The 19,833-nt window shown below is 42.4% G+C and overlaps 1 protein-coding gene across 3 annotated transcripts in view; it reads right to left on the reverse strand.

Annotated features, from left to right (window-relative positions):
• Positions 1–9,896: 9,896 nt before the first annotated feature.
• The window catches only part of FANK1 (fibronectin type III and ankyrin repeat domains 1), a 105,939-nt gene continuing 96,002 nt past the window's right edge, over positions 9,897–19,833 (reverse strand). For 2 of the 3 annotated variants that reach the window (XM_033940740.1, XM_033940738.1), the window contains 3 exons: positions 10,735–10,812; positions 10,609–10,653; positions 9,897–10,495 (listed from right to left, as the gene is read on the reverse strand). In XM_033940740.1, the coding sequence (XP_033796631.1) occupies positions 10,460–10,495; positions 10,609–10,653; positions 10,735–10,812 (159 nt within the window). In that variant the 3' untranslated portion in view covers positions 9,897–10,459. Of the gene's footprint in view, positions 10,496–10,608; positions 10,654–10,734; positions 10,813–16,950; positions 17,206–19,833 lie in introns of those variants that run through there. The other variant, XM_033940739.1, reaches the window with a different exon arrangement.

The raw sequence follows: 19,833 nt of genomic DNA on the forward strand, positions 1-19,833 counted from the left end.
AGACTACCAACTCTCCAATTAACAACTACAGACTACAAATCGTTTAGAAAAGAAATAAAAACCATCCTATTCAAGACATCCTTGAAGACAAACTAACACCGCAAGACTCATCCCAACTCTCTGCAGCAAATCGCTCTACTATTCAATTCCTCTGGAAATGGCTAGATAACTTCTTCTGTAATCCGCCTTGAACCGCAAGGTAATGGCGGAATAGAAATAGAACCTGAAATGTCCAAATTAGTTTATGTTGCTTGATCCGCGCTTATGTTTTTAATTTATGTGCACATAAGCCAGGAATAAGAACATAGAAATAGCTTTACTGGGTCAGCTCAATGGTCCATCTAGCCCAGTAGTATCCCATCTTCATGATGGCCAATACAGGTTGCAAGTACCTGGCAAAACCTCAAATAGTAGCATTTTTGCAGAAATGGCCACACAAATGTCCTTACATAGCAAAGGAGCAGCCTAGTGGTCAGTATAGTGGACTGTAAACTAGGACACCCAGGTTCATATCCCCCTATAACTTTATATTTAAATGCTGAGCCCTTCAGAAACACCTACAGTACCTGACTGTATATCACTTTAAAAGGCTTCAAGCTTGCAGGTTTCATAAATATTTAGGTACAAAAGATAGGTTTCTGGAGGGCTCACAATTTAAAGGGGAAAGAAAACCCCAACCTGAGACTGTTGAAGTAGGAATTGATCCTGGATCCCCTGGCTACCACTCAGACCTTTTTTTTTTTTTTTTTTAGAATGATTATACCTGATGCTGCCTTAGAGCTTGATATTCCCTTCCAATTTCAATTTCACGGGAGAGGGAAAAGGATAGCAACCATAAGGGAATACATGAGGGGGTCATGCCTTCATCCCTCAAGTTAGAGAGTTAAAAATCACCTGGACTGGTTGGTATACATCCCAGGTTATGGAAGAATTCAAACATGAAATTGCTGATCTGTTGTTAGTGATCTGTAACCTGTCACTAAAATCGTCTGTAGTACCTGAAGATCGGAGGGTTGCCAATGTTACACCAATTTTTAAAAAGGGTTCCAGGGGAGATCCAGGGAATTACAGACCTGTAAGCATGACCTCAGTATCGGGCACAACAGTGGAAACAATTATAAAAAATAAAATTTGGGAACATGTAGACAAACATGATTTAATGAAAGTCAGCATGGGTTCATCCAAGGGAGGGTCTTGCCTTACCAATTTGCTTGACTTCTTTGAAGGTGTGAATAAACATGTGGATAAAGGCAAGCTGGTTGATGTAGTGCAGGGGTAGGCAATTCCAGTCCTCGAGAGCCGGAGCCAGGTATGTGCCATGGAAAAAAATGAATAAAAAAGACAGGCAGGCCTGTCAAAAAACCCGCAGACCTGATGGTAACTCAGTTACCAACAGGTCACAGGTCTGAGCAATCGGTTTTGTCAGTAGTAAAACCCGACTCAAAATAGCCAAGCAATTGTTAATGAATCAATCGCTTGGCTATTTTGCATGGGGTTTTGCTAATTTGCATGGGAGGATTGCTACAGGCTTTAGTGAATGGGGTTGGAGGGAAATTTGGTTGCAAAGGGCTCGCAAACCGATTGGTACACAATCGGTTTGCTTAGTGAATTTGGGCCTTAGGGCTAGATTCACTAACCTGTCCAAATTGGAACCATCCATTTCCGATTCGGGCATAAGAACATAAGCAATGCCTCTGCTGGGTCAGACCTGAGGTCCATCATGCCCAGCAGTCTGCTCACGCGCGACCCAACAGTAATCCTCTATACCCTTCTATCCCCTTTTCCAGCAGGAAATTGTCCAATCTTTTCTTAAACCCCAGTACTGTACTCTGCCCTATTATGCCCTCTGGAAGCACATTCCAGGTGTCCACCACTCGTTGGTTAAAGAAGAACTTCCTAGCATTTGTTTTGAATCTGTCCCCTTTCAACTTCTCCGAATGCCCTCTTGTTCTTTTATTTTTCGAAAGTTTGAAGAATCTGTCCCTCTCTATGCCCTTCATGATCTTATAAGTCTCTATCATATCCCCTCTAAGTCTCCTCTTCTCCAGGGAAAAGAGACCCAGTTTCTCCAATCACTCAGCGTATGAAAGGTTTTCCATCCCTTTTATCAGACGTGTCGCTCTCCTCTGAACCCTCTCGAGTAACGCCATATCCTTCTTAAGGTACGGCGACAATCAGTATGCTTTGTGAATCTGGCCCTTAGAGTCTTGACCTGTACTTAGAAGGTATGCATATCTATATATATAAAATCGGAGGTATGTATGTGTGTGTGTATGTATGTATGTGTGTGTGTGTATGTGCCGCGATCACACAAAAACGGCTTGACTGATTTGAACGAAACTTGGTATGCAGATCCCTCACTACCTGGGGTGATATGTTCTGGGGGTCTCACGGCCCACCTGCACACATGGGCGGAGCTACAAACAGAAAATCAGATTTCACCCATTCATGTCAAAGGAAAAAATATAAAAAGCTGCCTTTCTCACAGTAATTCCAACTACCTGGGGTGATATGTTCTAGGGGTCTCGCGGCCCACCTGCACACGTGGGCGGATCTACAAACAGAACATCAGATTTCACCCATTCATGTCAATGGAAAAAATGTAAAAAGCTGCCATTCTCTCAGTAATTCAATAACGACTTGAACGATTTGAACGCAACTTGGTATGCAGATCCCTCACTACCTGGGGTGATATGTTCTGGGGGTCTCGCTGCCCACCTGCACACGTGGGCGGAGCTACAAACATAAAATCAGATTTCACCCATTCATGTCAATGGAAAGGATGTAAAAAGCTGCCATTCTCACCGTAATTCCAACTATAAAACACTTTCTATGACACTATAACCACTAGGGACATCGTTTCTGTTCTACCACGGACACCATACATATAGAGTTTGTATGTTCTAACTGTGTTTGTAACTGTTTCCTTCATGCACCCCAGTTCATAATGTTATTACACTACATGAGTACTCACATATGCTGAACTAGGAACACAGGTTTCATTCTGAACCGGGAAACAACTGCATGGAGTTTCTTTTCAACCTGAGTTTCCACATATTGAGTTGTTTTAATCAATACTGGAACTTTTGGATGCCACTTATTCCAACAGATCTTCCTTTTCAGTTTAAGAGATTGCAAATTCCAGTGAGACTTGCATTCTCTATCACAATCAACAAATCACAGGGACAGACTATTACATACTGTGGAGTGGATTTAAGATCCCCCTGTTTTTCCCATGGACAACTCTATGTTGCTTGCTCAAGGGTGGGTTCACCCAAGAATTTATATGTTCTTGCTCCTGGAGGTGAAACTAAAAATGTTGTTTATAATCAAGTTTTGTGTTAGTTGTATTGTATTCATTTTGTCAAATATTTCACATTATAATTTGAATATTGTACTTTTTATAAAGCTGTTAAAAAATAATTTCATTCACCACTATAAAGTATCTTTATTTGATTCCATTTACAGTGTTATTGCTATAATTAAATACCCGTGCAACGCCGGGGCATCAGCTAGTATTGATATATAACTTTTGACACTTCTCATACATTTTCTATACTTTTTTCTAGTTTTGTTATGCTTTGATCTAGTATTGGCTATAGCCATCACTGACTAAAGATGTAAGTTAGCAATGTGGACTACTGTTATCACCTCTCTAGATTACTGCAACTTGCTTCTCACAGGTCTTCCACTAAACCATTCAAACTTCTGCTGAAAGCCTTATATTTCTCTGAATTCTATTGTTTAACGGTTCCTCTCTTTCATTCCATTATACATATTACTTATAATTCATTCTGATGTTATTTACATAGCTTGTGCTTCTGTCTGTAAAGAAATCATTTCGAAAAGAAATCAAAACCCTGCTATTCAAAAAATGTATCCAGATATCTTAACTCTTCCCCTTGTCCTTCCCCTCCCTTGTAAATTCCCCCTCAAAGTCTCTTCCACTCTTGCAATTTTTCTCTTCAAAGTCTCAACCATGTAAACAGCTCCCTAAATTGTAATTCTCCTGGAAATGTCCAGTTATCTTTTTTGTAATCCTAAATCCTAATTTGTAACTTTCCTGGAGATATCCAGTTAGCTTCTTTTGTAATCCGCCTAGAACTGTAAGGAACGGGCAGAATAGAAGTCACTATTGTAATGTAATGTAATATCTATGAAATATCTATTTTAATGCTAACAATTCATTCTATTCCGTATTCTGTCATTGTTAATTTCTGTCTTTACTGTATTCCTTCTCTAACCACCTAGAACTGAAAGCATTGTGTTGTCTACAAATAAAGTATTATATTATACTAGTCTTTAAGCCCGTTACATTAACGGGTGCTAGAGTAGATGTCTGTCTGTCTGGGTATTTTTTTTCTTTGTCTCTCTCTCCTTGCATGCTGCCTGTCTGTCATTTTTTTCTGTCTGTGAATCTCCCTGTGCCTCCTTCCTATGTCCATAGTGCCCCTTTCTATGTCCTTAGTGCCCCCAGTGCCTCCTTCCTCCCCCCTTCCGATGCCAGCCTGCCTGCCATTGAAAACCCCCCACCCCCTCCGTTGCCTCCCATAACCCTTCCATTGAAACCCCCCATGCCAGCCTGCCTGCCTCCCATCCCCCTGAGCAGCATATTTCCATGGAAATCCCCCCCATGCCATCCTGTGTGCCTGCCTTCCATTGAACCCCCCACCCCCCTCCAATGCCAGCCTGCCTGCCTCCCATCCCCCTTCCACCGAACCCCCCCATGCCAGTCTGCCTCCCATTCCCCTGAGCAGCATGTTTCCATGGAAACCCCCCAATGCCATCCTAGCTGTCTGCCTTCCATTGAACCCCCACCCCCCTTCCGATGCCAGCCTGCCTGCTTCTCATTCCCCTTCCACTGAAACACCCACCCCCCATGCCTGCTTGCTTGCCTCCCATCCCCCTGAGCAGCATGTTTTCATGGAACTCCCCCATGCCATCCTGTCTGCCTTCCATTGAACCCCCCCCACCTCTCCTCCGATGCCAGCCTGCCTGCCTCCCTCCCATTCCCCTTCCACCTGCCTGACTCCCCCCCTTCCCCCCCCACCGCCACCACCGACCCGGCACAACCGAAACCATCATTGACCCTCCCACCGCTACAGGGCTGACAAACCCGGCAGGAGCAGCAGCGTCGCAGGCACAGTAAACGCTGCTTCAGGTCTTCTACTGGCCTAATTTCCTCTGCTGCATCCCTACCTTGGAGAGGGTGAACAACCTGTCCTTATCTACTAAATCTATTCCTTTCAGTACCTTGAATGTTTCGATCATGTCCTCTCTCAATCTCCCTATCCATTTCCGCATACCGTTCAGACTTCTTGTATTGATCTCCAAGTGCATTCATTCTGCAGCTACTCGGTCTCTCTCTTATCTTTCCATTGGGTATGTCTCTCTTATCTGTACCCCTCTTCTCTACTGCCAACTCCAGACTGTCCTTTCTATCTTGCTGCACCATACGCCTGGAACAGACTGCTTGAGTCAGTACGCCAAGCTCCATTTTGGGCAGTATTCAAATCTAGGCTAAATGCCCCCTTTTTCGAGGCTGCTTTTAACTTCTGACTCCCATTCACTTGTAAAGTACCCAGGTCTGTTTTATCATTCACTCTGTGAGAAATTCCCTAACCCCTGTTTGTCTGTTTTAATTAGATTGTAAGCTCTATTGAGCAAGGAGTCTCTTACATGTTTAATGTACAACACTGCATATGTCTAGCAGGGCTATAGAAATGATAAGTAGTGATAGTAGATGTGTTATTTTTGGTTGGTTTAACAGTAAAACAATAGCTTAACAGTAGACCATGTTGATAACTTCTCATCTAAATCTGTTTAGCCCCTGCTGCATATGCCTTTCAGCGCTATATAAGTTTGTATTCTTTTATTTTTGACATTTGGCTAAAGATGTAATATTTTCATTTTTATTAATTGCTCCAAGAAGCTCTTGTTTCCTATATTTTTTAATTACCTTTCCAGGATATTTCATTCTGCATTTACACTGAATCAAAGACGTATCATACATCTGAAAGGCTATTCAATAGTGAAGAACAAAAATCATGATTTAAGGACTGTTTACCTACATAAAAATGGAAATTATTCAGGAAAACTCTTCATTTCAATTAAAATTGTTTCCCAAGAGGCTTGTTTGCATGCATCGTGACTTTCCTTCTCAAGTTTCATTTGCAAATTATTCTTTTGTCATCATAAGAATACGGGTTCCTTTTTTCTTCTGCAAAACTAACCTTGTAGGTCAGGGGTATCAAAGTCCCTCCTCGAGGGCCGCAATCCAGTCGGGTTTTCAGGATTTCCCCAATGAATATGCATGAGATCTATTTGCATGCACTGCTTTCATTGTATGCTAATAGATCTCATGCATATTCATTGGGGAAATCCTGAAAACCCGACTGGACGGCGGCCCTCAAGGAGGGACTTTTGACACCCCCGTTGTAGGTTTTGGGGAATTTGATATGTACAACCATAAATATGGGCAACACTCTACAAAATGAGTGGCATTCATCCTGCTTTTTTCAATCAAAAACGATGGCGGTGTTGCTTGTCCTATTATCTTATTGGGTATTTCAAACTGTGAACAATCAAAACTGACCACCTGACACAGCAAGCAGGGACAGATGAGAAGCAGTACTGGACCAGGTAATATGTTTATTAAGGTAAACGTACACACACAAAAAAGACAAGTTAGTATTACTCTATTTGAGAAAAACATTTGGGTGATTTTTTTTTTTGGTTGTTGTTGGTTGTTGTCGTTTAAAAAAAAAGGTGAATAAATGTTTGTGATTATATCGGAAAAAGGAGCACTAGCAAGCATTTAAAAACAGGTATTTTATGGCTAACTTACTGTGGGACTCTTTTATTAAGGCGTGCTAACCGATTTAGCGTGTGCTAAAGATTAGCACGGACTAAATGCTAAGGCGCCCACGGAATATAATGGATGCCTTAGCATTTAGAGTGCGCTAAATCGTTTATCGCACCTTCATAAAAGGACCCCTGTATTTTCACTGAATCACATTCTTATAGGAAAGTGTTATACTTCATAAGTGCAGCAAAAGCACGATGTAACCTCAGCTGTTTTCAACAGTTAACTGCAGCCTTTTAACATAGTAGGAGGTGAACTGGTTTGTCAGCTCAGGCAACTCAGGAATGCTCCTTGGTCCCTCCAACAGCCAAGGTGTAGACCAGGGGTGTCCAACCTTTTGGCTTCCCTGGGCCCATTGGACGAAAAAAAATGCATAAACACTGCAGAGGAGGAAGCCGGCAAGATGGTAAACACCCGGGGGCAGCAGAGGAAAACACTGCATCGCCCTCAACCGGGGCCGCACAAAATACTTCACAGGGCCGCAGGTTGGACACCCCTGGTGTAGAGTCTAGAAGGATTCAATGACACCTTGTCATGCTAATTGGGCTCCTTCCTTAGCCTAATAGTGGTTTAACCGGAACAACAGGTACCGTGAATGCTGTTATCACAGTTTATCACAGTAAGGAAGTCACCTTCTGTTTCCCTGTGTTTAGGCATTAAAAAGAGGCAATGAAAATAAGATTTTATACATAGTAGAAGGGGAGCTTTCTCAACTGTGCCTTACTTGGACACCATCTTGGTTCTCCCATATTTTTAGTCTTGAAGCTCCCAATATGAAATACAGTTTACGATCTGATATCATGGAGCTACTGCTTCCACAGTATCCACCATTTCATGATGATTAGGGGTGCTAAACTCAACAAAATTACCCCCCTCCCTTTAAATGTTGACGGTGGATACTTAGTATAAGAGGTACTCATTGCACCTGGCAACTATGGGGTCTTTTTATTAAGGTGCGCAACCCCAGTGTTCTTCAACTGCCGGTCCACAAAAATTACCTGCCAGTCTGTGAAGGATTCGGTCCCCTCCACAAACTGCACACTGGGCAGGAAGAGAGGCTCTGGTGCCGGCGTCAGCTGACTTGCAACTTCCTGTTGCCGTCGCGTATGCCGGGACTCCTTTCTTCACCATGCCAGGCCTCCTGATGCGTATGCCTTCTGCTGCATATGCCTCTTGCCTTCGCCGGGACTCTTGCCTTCGTTGCGTATGCCAGGACTCCTGCCGCATATACCTCCTGCCTTCGCCGGCACTCCTGCCACGTATGCCTCCCGGACCAGTAGCGACAGCTCTGTGTTCTTTTAATTTCACCACACAGCTGCTGCCAGCAGTAGTTTTGCTATGGTTTCATGAGGCAGCCTCGGGGCCTTTGCTAGGCTGGCCCGCTTCGCGAGGCGGACTGGCCTAGCAAAGGCCCCAAGGCTGCCTGATGAAACCGTATCTAAACTACTGCTAGCGGCAGCTGTGTGGCGAAGTTAAAAGCACACAGAGCTGCCATTAGGCTAGAGAGAGGAAAAATTTGCTGGAGAGGAAAGGAGGGAAGGGTTTAATGGTTTGGTTTTTAAAAAAAAAATTTGCAATGCTTCGTTCACTGTTGTTTTCACATTTGAACAATAAAGTTTCTTATATTATGACATCATCACGTTATGAATTCTGACATCTAGCCTTTAGAAGGATTCCCCGTACTGTAATTAGTAAACCCGCTGTTGAAGAAAGCACACAATGACGCTTTGGTGAAAGATGAGATGTGCTTAATGTGATGGTGTTCTAATGAAGATGAAACACACCTAGTCCATGAAAGAGGTCACTAAATGGGGTCCTGTCGGATGACGTCAAAATTTATCTTTATTCTCCAGATAAAACTTTTTTCCATGAATTGTTTTTGAATTATTATCGTGGGCTAAGTTCACCGTGTACTGTAGATTTAACACAGAATCACTTTTCTAGGACAATTCCATGTATTTAACCATGTAATAATCTTAGGGTAAATGTTGCTTGCTTACCGGTAATTTAAATTGAGGAGTTTAATGATGTGAACTTACAGTGACAAGTAAATCCTTTGAGGTTTAAGTTCATCATTTTCTAGAAAGGCACTGGCAAGCACTGCTTTTCCCCTGAGAACTTCCTTTTTCATATATAAAATTTAAAGTATGATGATTCATTATTGAGTTTGGTTGTGTGCATGATTTTGCCCTCAGAGTGTCTCCAGTGTATTATTACTAGGTGTGGAGAGGCATATCGCTGTGGTGATTTTTTTCGCTCTTTCCAAGTTTCAGGATGTTGGTAGGATAAAAGCCAACATTTAGGCCCTGATTCCATAAAAAGCACCTGCACTTTGGTGCCCAGATCGGTGCACCTAGCCGATGTAGGTGCTTAACAATTTTTTAATTGATTCAATCAGCCTGTTAATTGAACAGCACCATTAAAAACCAATTAAAAATAATAATTTTAAGGTAGGCATCTAATTCTGTAGGCACTATGTAGGTGTCTACACTGAGGTACCTATCCGAAAAGTAGGAATGGTTAGGGGAGGAGTTTGGGCATGGAATGAGTTAGATACTGGTATTTTAGGCCAAGTAAAATCTGGCCTACTATACCGGCACCTATGTTAGAGATGCCTACCGGTGCCTAACTCAATTTGGATGCTGGTGGGTGCAATTCTATAAAGGAAAGAGAATGGGGACTTGTATACTGCTTTTTTTCTGGTTAAGGGAAACGCTGCTGCTGTACAGGGAAGTGGTGTGGGGTGGGAGGGAATGCTGGTGCTGCTGTGGCTGCTGCACAGGGAAGGTGGGGATCTAAATGCTGCTGTACAGGGAAGTAATGGCAGGGAGGGAATGCTACTGCACAGAGACATGGAGGGGGAGGGAATGCTGCTGTGGCTGCTGTACAGGGAAGTGTGGGGGGGGAGAGAGACAGATGGATAGAAAGAAAGCCAGACAGCGAGAGGAAGGCAGACAGAAAGAAAAGAAGAAAGGCACAGGGGCAGAGAGAGACACAGAAAGACAGACAGACAGACAAAAGGGGCCAGGGAGAGAGACAGACAAAAAGAAAAACAGCAGGAGGGAGAGAGACACAGAAAGAAAGACAGACAGACATATATTCTAGCACCTGTTAATGTAACGGGCTAAAATACTAGTACATGTATAATTGCCAATACTGCCTGTACAGCAACACCTAAGTGTATATCATATAAAAGCAGGTGATATGTTTCTGTGCACCTACTTTCTATGCAATTTTTCCCATGTCCCTGATAAAATTCCCCATCACAGATCACATTAATCTATTCCATAATGTAATGTAATTTGGGAACGTAAATGTGATTGATCCATATCGATGTCCAAAAGCAATTAAAAATGCTTGCTTTTAACTGATTTAAGTTAGAAATTACTACAGTTTTTAAAAATCCTGCAAAGTACATAATAGCTACAGGGGGGTGGGTCCTTTAAATTCTTCAATCATTAATCCTTAATAACCAGCTTTTACAAAGCAGAGATCAATACTCTGGAAAATGCTCCTGTTTCTCATGCATGTATTCATCTTTCATAGCGAAATGCTACATTCTTCCTTTATTCTTCATTTAAGTATTTTAAAGGTCTACTTTTGCAGGTTCATCAATAAAGCAACCACATTCTAAATAAGAAAAAAAGGAAGAAGAAAGAAAAAAAAACAACACATTTTGATGCAATGAATATATTGAAAATATGAATTAAAATTTTGCATTTCTATGTGAAAATGTTCCTTACCTTTCTATCAAAAGCACGAGCCATGTCTATTATAGTTTTGCCATACTGAAAGACACAACCAATGACATCCTGAAACCAGATATGTGGGATTTTAAAGCAAAAATTAAAATACTATAAATAGGTTACCTCATTCATGGTAGAAAAGTCTGCTCCTTTCTCCAACAGTAATGCAACCAAGTTTTCATGGTTATTGAGTGCTGCAACCTAAACATGGTATGAAAAAATATAATATATTCTTTCTGGCTACTAGATGTAATTTCTCATTTGAATTGTATTTCACATCATTATGAATAAAAATATGAAGAGTGCATTTACAGGAAACAAAATGTTTTAAGAAATTTCAACAATCATTAATGAAGAGCTTATTTCCAAAACCCTCTAGGTCCAATACAACTAAAATAGACAGGAATTTTGGGAAATAAGCCATTCAACTGTGATATTTCTGAAATATTTCTTAGTGCTGGCAAGCATTTAATATAAAACTCCAACATACTTTGGAACTATAACCCCTCATTTGGGGGTCAATATTCAGCCAGTGGCACTCGATATTTTGCTGATCTTTTTGATCTTTTTCAAAAAAAATAGTGAAAAAACAGACACAAGGATTTGGAGACTACTCCATTGAAGTACCTGTATGTAAACCACTTTGAGTGTCATTGTAAAACTATAAAAAGGCGGTACAGTACTCCCCCGCTATTCGAAGGGGTTCCATTCCAGGAACCCCCGCGAATCTTGAAAAACCGTGAATATGGTTTTTCATGGGGGAGATAGGAGAGAGCAGCTGGAGCGCCGGCGAGTGAAGGAAATCACTCACTGTATGCTACGACCAGTGGCGTACCAAGGGAGGAGCGGGGGGGCACCCAAGGGGGTGCACAGCTGGCCACCCTCCAGTGTTCTCCCTAGGACAGTGGTTGGCTACTGCGGCTCGCGAGCCGCATGCAGCTCTTTAGCCACATGAGTGCGGATCGCGAGTCGTCTACAGCAGGGGTGCCCAACCTGCTTCCCTTCCCTTCTCACTGCCCTCCCCCAAGCCACCGCCGCCATCGGGGAACAGGCTGGCGCCGTGTTCTGAGATCACCCTGCTTCTCTTCCCCGCGGGGCCGACCAACTCTTGCCACCTGATGTCAATTCTGACGTCGGAGAGGACGTTCTGGGCCAGCCAATTGCTGCCTGGCTGGCCTGGAACTTCCTCTCCGACGTTAGAATTGACGTCGGATGGCGCGAATTGGTCAGCCCCGTGGGGAAGAAAAGCAGGGAGAACTCGGTGCCGACCTGTTCCCAATGGCGGCAGTAGCAGTTTATTCCCCGGCGGCGGTGGCAGCATGTTTCCTAATGACGGTGGCATGGGGGAGGGCAGGGAGCAAGAAAGAAAGAAAGGGGGCAGGGTGAAACAAAGAAAGAAAGAAAAAAATGGGGCACGGAGAGAGAGAAAGACAGACATGGAGAAAGAAAGGGGGCATGGAGAGAGAAAGAAAGAAGGGGACAGGGTGAAAGAAAGAAAAAAATGGGGCACGGAGAGAGAGAGAGACAGACATAGAGAAAGAAAGAGGGCATGAAGAGATAAAGAAAGAAGGGGCAGGGTGAAAGAAAGAAATGAGGCACGGAGAGAGAAAGACAGACATACAGAAAGAAAGGGGGCATGGAGAGAGAAAGAAAGAAGGGGGCAGGGTGAAACAAAGAAAGAAAAAAAAAATGGGGCACAGAGAGAGAAAGACAGACATACAGAAAGAAAGGGGGCATGGAGAGAGAAAGAAAGAAGGGAGCAGGGTGAAACAAAGAAAAAGTTGGGGGAGGGAATGAGGTCTGGAGGAGAAGAAGCATACAGGAGGCTGAAAGAAGGGAAGAAATATTGGATGCACAGTCAGAAGAATAAAGTGCAACCAGAGACTGATGAAATTACCAAACAAAGGTAGGAAAAATGATTTTATTTTCAATTTAGTGATCAAAATGTGTCAGTTTTGAGAATTTATATATGCTGTCTATATTTTGCATTATGGCCCCCTTTTACTAAACCGCAATAACGTTTTTTAGCAATATGTGGATTGTTACTAAAAATCATATTTTTCTTATAGATGGGGGGGTGTCAAAAATGATGGGCCCCGGGTGTCACATATGCTAGGTATGCCACTAGCTCCGACCACCTCTTCCTGCACTAAAGTCGGGCCTTACCAATCAGGAGCTGCATGTCAAAGCAGTTCCTGATTGGTAAGGCCCGACTTTAGTGCAGGAAGAGGCGGTCGGAGCATACAGCGAGTGATTTCCTTCACTCACCGGCGCTCCGGCTGCTCTCTCCTGCCTCTCCAGCTGTCTTCTCCTGGTCGGTGGTTTGCGGTCGGAAAATACCACGAAAGACTGGGACCACCAAACGCCAACCGCGAATGACCGGGGGAACACTGTATACAAGTCCCAATCCTTTTCCCTTTCTACCTTTCCTTTCCTTAGATCAGTTAAAAGCAAGTTTAAGTTCTGGGCCGCATTTGGTAAGAGTACACAATTCCGTGAACTTCATTATAATTTTCTTCTGTGAATGTACATCCACCCAACCTGTTCCCAGAAAATGGGGTTTCCCCACAGATGGTACCTATCCTAACTGTACCTCCCAGAGTGCTACATACAAGCCTTGTGTTTGGGATTGCCCAACATTTTTGTGGAGTCATCCGAGATCCATGTACAGTTGTACTCGGGAGGCAACACCCTGAAGATGTCTTTTGGATTTAAAGGATGATGTTGCGGAAGATAAGCAAGTATCGGTACTTTTGTTACAAAAGTCCTGTTTGATAGGTAAAAGATATATTTTGCTCCACCTACTATTGTTCAGTGGCATAATCAAATGCATGACCTATTGAGAATGGAGAAAAATGATGGGTTATGCGTGGCCAGACTGCCCAAAAAACGATGTCTAAAAATACAGGACTCCTACTTGGGCACTCCAACGATGAGAGCTCAATCTGTACTGTTGAATGATTTAGCAGTTTAGTTTTTTTGGTTAGGATCCAAAGCAGATTTTTAGTTCTAATTCATTCTTTCACTATTTGTTTCAAGGATTTATACTTCTCCAGGAAGGGGGTAGGGTATGACATTATTAGTTGGGGGGGAGGGAAGAAATTACTGTCAACACTTATAACATTGGTTTATGTGTGTGCTGAGTACTTTATTTTATTTTGATTATTGTTAACCTTGCTGACTTAGTTATTTCACCGTAAAATGAAAGTAATATCCTGCCCATCTGCAGTTGTGGGTGGGGAACTAAACAATTAGGTCAATATTTAGTTGCACCCAGATAACTTATAAAGGCCACCCAAGACCAGGATATTCGGTCTTGGTAGCCAGATATGGCCTGGCATTGAATATCTATAGCTAAACTCAGCCCATGGCAGCTGTTTAAAAATATTCTAACCACCACAGGCTGAATATTGCCTGGGATATATATAATAAATACATGAACCATATAATGAAACATAATGGTGCTAAACACTAACAAGGATCATGTAAAAACAGTACCTCGGACAAGAGGACATGGACTGAAGCTAAGGGGGGGGACAAGTTCAGGACAAATATCAGGAAGTTCTGCTTCACGCAACGAGTGGTGGACACCTGGAATGCTCTCCCAGAAGAGGTAATTGCGGAATCCACCGTTCTAGGATTTAAGGGTAAGCTAGATGCACATCTCCTTATGAGAAGCTTAGAATGATATGGGGACTAAAACTATGCCAGATCGCCGGACTTGATGGACCTAAGCTCTGATCCGGAGATGGCACTTCTTATGTTCTTATGTTAATACTCTTACACTTGCTTACTCCACTCTTCCAAGCACGTTATCCTCTACAATCAGAGCTGCTTGCCTGCACTACCCAAATTTGTCCTCATCTCTGGGTAGAAAAGCCTAAGGGCTCCTTTTACTAAGCTGCAATAGCGTTTTTAGCGCAAGCAGCATTTTAGCATGCGCTAAACCCCACACTATGCGGCTAGAACTAACGCCAGCTCAATGCTGGCGTTAGCGTCTAGCGCGCATGGCAATTCAGTGCGCTAAAATCGCTATCGCAGCTTTGTAAAAGGAGCCCTAAGTAAAAAATAAAGCTTTTAATTTATTTCAAAAGCTGCAAATGTTTTTTCATCAACCTTAGCTCTAATGGCTGCTTTCCATTCTTTTGGTCCCACCACTAAAAAAGCCCTGTTACAAGCTTCAGCTACTCAAAACTGTCTTACCTGTTGAATATGTAAGATCTGGATCTGTTTGGACCAAAGTGATTTTAGTAGCTTATAAAATCTTCAAGACAATATTTATATACTGAGGTGCACTACTAGCCAACGCAAGATGAATTAGTCATTTAAACTGCAAAGCTACGTGGTTTGATATGTTCAGATCTTCCAATTAAAATTCTAGCATCGGCATTTTGCACCATTTGTAGTGATCTTAAGTAGAGAATGACATGGGGATAAGGGGAAGGCATACTCCAGCTCCCCCTATTCCCAGCGGGAACTCATTTTCCAGTCCCGTCCAGTTCTTTACCTGTCCCTGCCGCTGCCCCATTCCTGCAAGCTCCGTCCTCATCTGCACAAGCCTCAAACACTTTTAAAATCATAAGTGTTTGAGGCTTGTGCGATTAAGGCAAAGCTTAAAGGAATGGGGCAGGGACAGGGAGAGCGACAAAACTTGCGGAAATGGGACAGTGAAATTGATTTCTGCGGGGACAAATTTGTCCCTATGTCATTCTCTAATATTAAGATATTATTCTCCACAAAATGGCATGAGCAGCCAAGCAGTTGGAATTTTATCTGGCTGCTTGTGAAAGAGTTGACTGAGGCACAAAATTTATCATAAAAGCAGACTCCTTTATTTTATTGCTTTAAGATTTATCCAGCAAAAAAAGAGGCCTACATAACCAGCAATAGTAATTAAAACAAAATGAGGATCACTTCTAGCCAATCTAACCAAAGTAGGGTTGATTGAGATATCCAGTGATAAAAAATGCTAATGCGGCTTCGTAAAAGGTGGAGTAAATTTGAAACAGGTTTATTCAAAAGTTGCATAATTTGTAAATCAAATTAGCTGTAGACTTATTTGCACCTTGCACATTTTGTTTATCCAATTGGCCCAGGATATTTCTTTTTACAGAACAACCACATTAGAGACAAAGGAAATTAACAACTTCATATTAAAGAAAGCTTCCCAGGAGAAGAAGGAATGAGTCTGTTGAGTATACCATTTCACTAGTTCCGTCTTGGCTCCTGGAGGAGGAAATTTCAGGTCTGGTTCTTTGATCCCCCCAACGACATCATCAACAAGGGCAGGAACAATGTATAAAGCAGAGCAGCTCCTGTAGTGTGTGGCCACAGGCACATACCCAAAGGGGCATGCCTAAAGAGGAACACCCAGCCCAGCCCCTTTGGAGCCATGGCATAAAATGGTGAATTGGGGGGATTTTGATGCCAACTTCCTTCTTCTTTCCATCCTCAGATATTTATAGATCTACCACCTATATGGCTAAATATAAGAGCAGAAATTAACAATGTTTCTACCACTGCTGGGGTGCCTAGTCCAATGGAGAAATTGGTTGTATCAATTCCTGGACCTTTGGGAACTGTATTCCCTAATTTAATTTCTTCAGCTGCTTTAAGGTTTCTCTTGGCACTAGGGGAAGGAATACTCCAGCTCCCCCTATTTCATTCTCCCTAAGTGCTGAGTTAGACCTCTCAGGGATTGAGTCACAATACTCTTAGAACAGGAACAAAGCTAGGTCCACTAAGTCCTGAAGCACATGTTCAGGTGCTGGAATCTGTGGTTATTCCAGAAATGGAATTTTCATCTACTGCATCTATAATGGGTTCTAAGCAGGAAGCCTAACTTGGAGAAGACAACTGAGCTGTAGTATCTGTTTTAATCTTTGGGGATCTTGCCAGGAACTTGTGACCTGGACTAGCCACTGTTGGAAACAGGATACTGGGCTTGATTGATCTTCGGTCTGTCCCAGTATGGCAGCTCATATGTTCTTATCAGGGTCAGATAAATTTTTGCAATCTTCTGGTCTGACCCAGCAGAGGCATTTCTTATGTTCTTATGTTCTACTACAGTTTGCCCATTTTTCTCAACAAACTGTGGATAAATTGATTGATCTAGACCAGGGGTGGGCAACTCCGGTCCTCAAGGGCCGGAATCCAGTCGGGTTTTCAGGATTTCCCCAATGAATATGCATGAGATCTATTTGCATGCACTGTTTTCAATGCATATTCATAGGGAAAATCCTGAAAACCCAACTGGATTCCGGCCCTCGAGGACCAGAGTTGCCCACCCCTGATCTAGACTCAAAGGTTTCTAAATTAGATACCAGGATTTCCCATGTTCAATAGCAAGTACATATTTGTTCTGCTTAGCCATACTGTACAACAGGCCAGTGCAAAACTTTTGACAACCCACCAACTTCTATTAAAATTACATATACTATTTATTAGTAAAGAAAAGATACATCACCGTAGATAGAAACTATATCGTTTAGTTTCTCACAAAACGGATAGCCCCTCAACAGTCAGACTAGGAGCCATTTCCATGGGATGGGCTTCTGGGCAATGCAAGTGTTCACTCCTCAGATGAGCTACGAACTTAACAACATTGAATGGCTTCTTTTATATTGACATTCGAATGCAATGTTTATCTTTCAAACAAACACAGGATAGCACATGTCCAAAAGTCTGCTGTTATCAGTATATAAAGGTTCAAACACTGTCAGAGAGGACATCTGTTCTCTCTGCATAACAACCAACATACACCAGGTAATATTGACATGAACTCAGGTGGAGCTTGCTAAAGCTGTAAGTCAGCCATAGCAATGGTCAAAAGAGATAAACAAGTCATGAAACTGTACAATGCTGTTCTTAGACATTCAGGCCTTGGGCCCTTTCAGGCCAGCAAATACTACAATCTTGCCAGCCTGAAAGCTGTCAGCTTTCAGGAAGTGGCCTGAGGAGGCAGGATCAGCCTTTGTTTGCTGCTATTTATGATTTGAAGAACCAGCAGCAGGGGGTGGGGGTGGGGACTGAGAGGGGAGCAAACACTGGCTGGTAGAAGCAGTAGAGAGTGGGCAGAAGGGGGAGGGAGCAGAGGATAGATGCTGGGTGGAAGAGGGAAAGAAGGGGCAGACGCTGGTTGGAAGAGAGATAGGGGGCAGATGTTGGATAGAAGGGGGAGAAAGAAAGAGCAGACACTGGATAGAAGAGAGAGAACAAACTGAATAGAAAGGGGAGAGAAAGAAGGCAGATATGGCTTCAAGATGTGAAAAAGAGTAGACACTGGATGGAGAGGGGAAGGAGAGGGCAAACTCTGGATGCAAGGAGGGGCAACTACTGGAGAGGAGGTGGAAGAGAGCAGAAGCTGGACAGACGAGGGAGAGAGAATGGGCAGAATCTGGATGGAAGAGCATGAAAGAAGAGAGATGCAAAATATAGAAAGGGCAGATGCTTGACATGAGGGAGGAACAGAGAGGCTAGAATTAGTTAAATATTGAGGAATAAAAGAAAGTGGAAGAGGAAAGAGAAGGAAAGTTGTAGATAACCTCAGGAAGAAGGAGGGAAATTGAAAACTGGATAGTAAGACAGAATTAAGGACCCCTTCTACAAAGCCGTGGTAGCCCTACATCTGGATAGAGAGAACATAAGAACAGTCATACTAGGACAGACCAAAGGTCCATCAAGCCCAGTATCATGTTTCCAACAGTGGCCAACCCAGGTCTCAAGCACCTAGCTAGATCCCAAGAAGTAAAACAGATTCTGTGCTGCTTATCATAGGAATAAGCCATGGATTTCCCCAAGCCGTCTCAATAAATGTAAATAGCCAGATAACCAAGGTAGAAAAAAAAGAATTTTACATTTAGGGCTCCTTTTATGAAGCCGTGTTAGTGGCTTCAGTGCGTGTGACTTTTAATCATGTGCTAACACCTGTGCTAGCCAAAAAACTACCACCTGCTCAAGAGGAGGCGGTAGCAGCTAGTGCGGATGGCAGTTTAGCGTGTGCTATTAAGCGCGTTAAACCACTACCGCGCCTTCGTAAAAGGAGCCCCTAGTGTAGAATAAAGTAGTATGGTAGCATTTCTGATTAGTCAGGACTGTGTATGGTCATGACCTGCGGAGGGTGGTTTTGGCCTCTAAAGGATGATTGAAAAATGTATTAAGCCCAGTAGAATAATATCATCTTATTTTCTATTTTTTGTTTTATCTGTATTTGTTAATTGGAAATGTAGTGATGACAATATAGCAGATATAAATTTCAAAAACTGATATCTTTTATATTTTGAACAGCACAGGTGGAGATACATCACTGTTTCTCTTTCCCTGGAGTTTAGTGTATGCAGCGTCTGGCTTCTTGGGAGTTCAGTTTAATTTTTCTACATATTTCACACATCCACTATCCAAAAATGTCAAATGAAAAAAACTATGACAACCTAATGGCCACCAAAGCAGCTAAACTGGACAGACAAATCTCCATTCTGCTGTCCTTGACCACAGACTACAAAACCTTCAAGAAAGAAACTAAAACCCTACTCTTCAAAAAATATATAAAACCTATTTAACACAACCAGTTCCTACCCAAACCCCACCAACCCAATCTATACCCTTAACATACTCTAATTATGCTTCTAATTACCCAACATTTATCACCTTAAGATCTCGACAACTCTTTGGTAATTCTTATGTAACTCTTACGCTATGTCACAATTCTTGTAACTCTTATGATATCTCTTATGCTATGTCACAGTTCTTGTAACCTCCTGAAAACTCTTATGTAATCCGCCTTGAACCGCAAGGTATTAGCAGAAGAGAAATCACCAATGTAATGTAATGTAATGTAATTTCTGTTTTTAATTTGTGATTACTTATTCTATAGTGGGTGAAGGTCTATCTATGTTCTGCTTCTGCAAAAGAAACAGAGAACATAAGAACATAAGAATAGCCTTACTGGGTCAGACCAATGGTCCATCAAGCCCAGTAGCCCATTCTCATGGTGGCCAATCCAGGTCACTAGTACCTGGCCAAAACCCAAGGAGTAGCAATATTCCATGCTACCGATACAGGGCAAGCAGTGGCTTCCCCCATGTCTTTCTCAATAACAGATTATGGACTTTTCCTCCAGAAACTTTCCAAATCTTTCTTAAAACAGCTTCACAATGGTTAAAAATTTTGTATTGAGATTTTTCTTTAAAAATAAGCAAAAGGAATTTTTAGGCTTGAAAATAC

The sequence above is a fragment of the Geotrypetes seraphini genome, chromosome 4 (assembly GCF_902459505.1).
Source record: "Geotrypetes seraphini chromosome 4, aGeoSer1.1, whole genome shotgun sequence".
NCBI classification, from domain to species: Eukaryota; Metazoa; Chordata; class Amphibia; order Gymnophiona; family Dermophiidae; genus Geotrypetes; species Geotrypetes seraphini.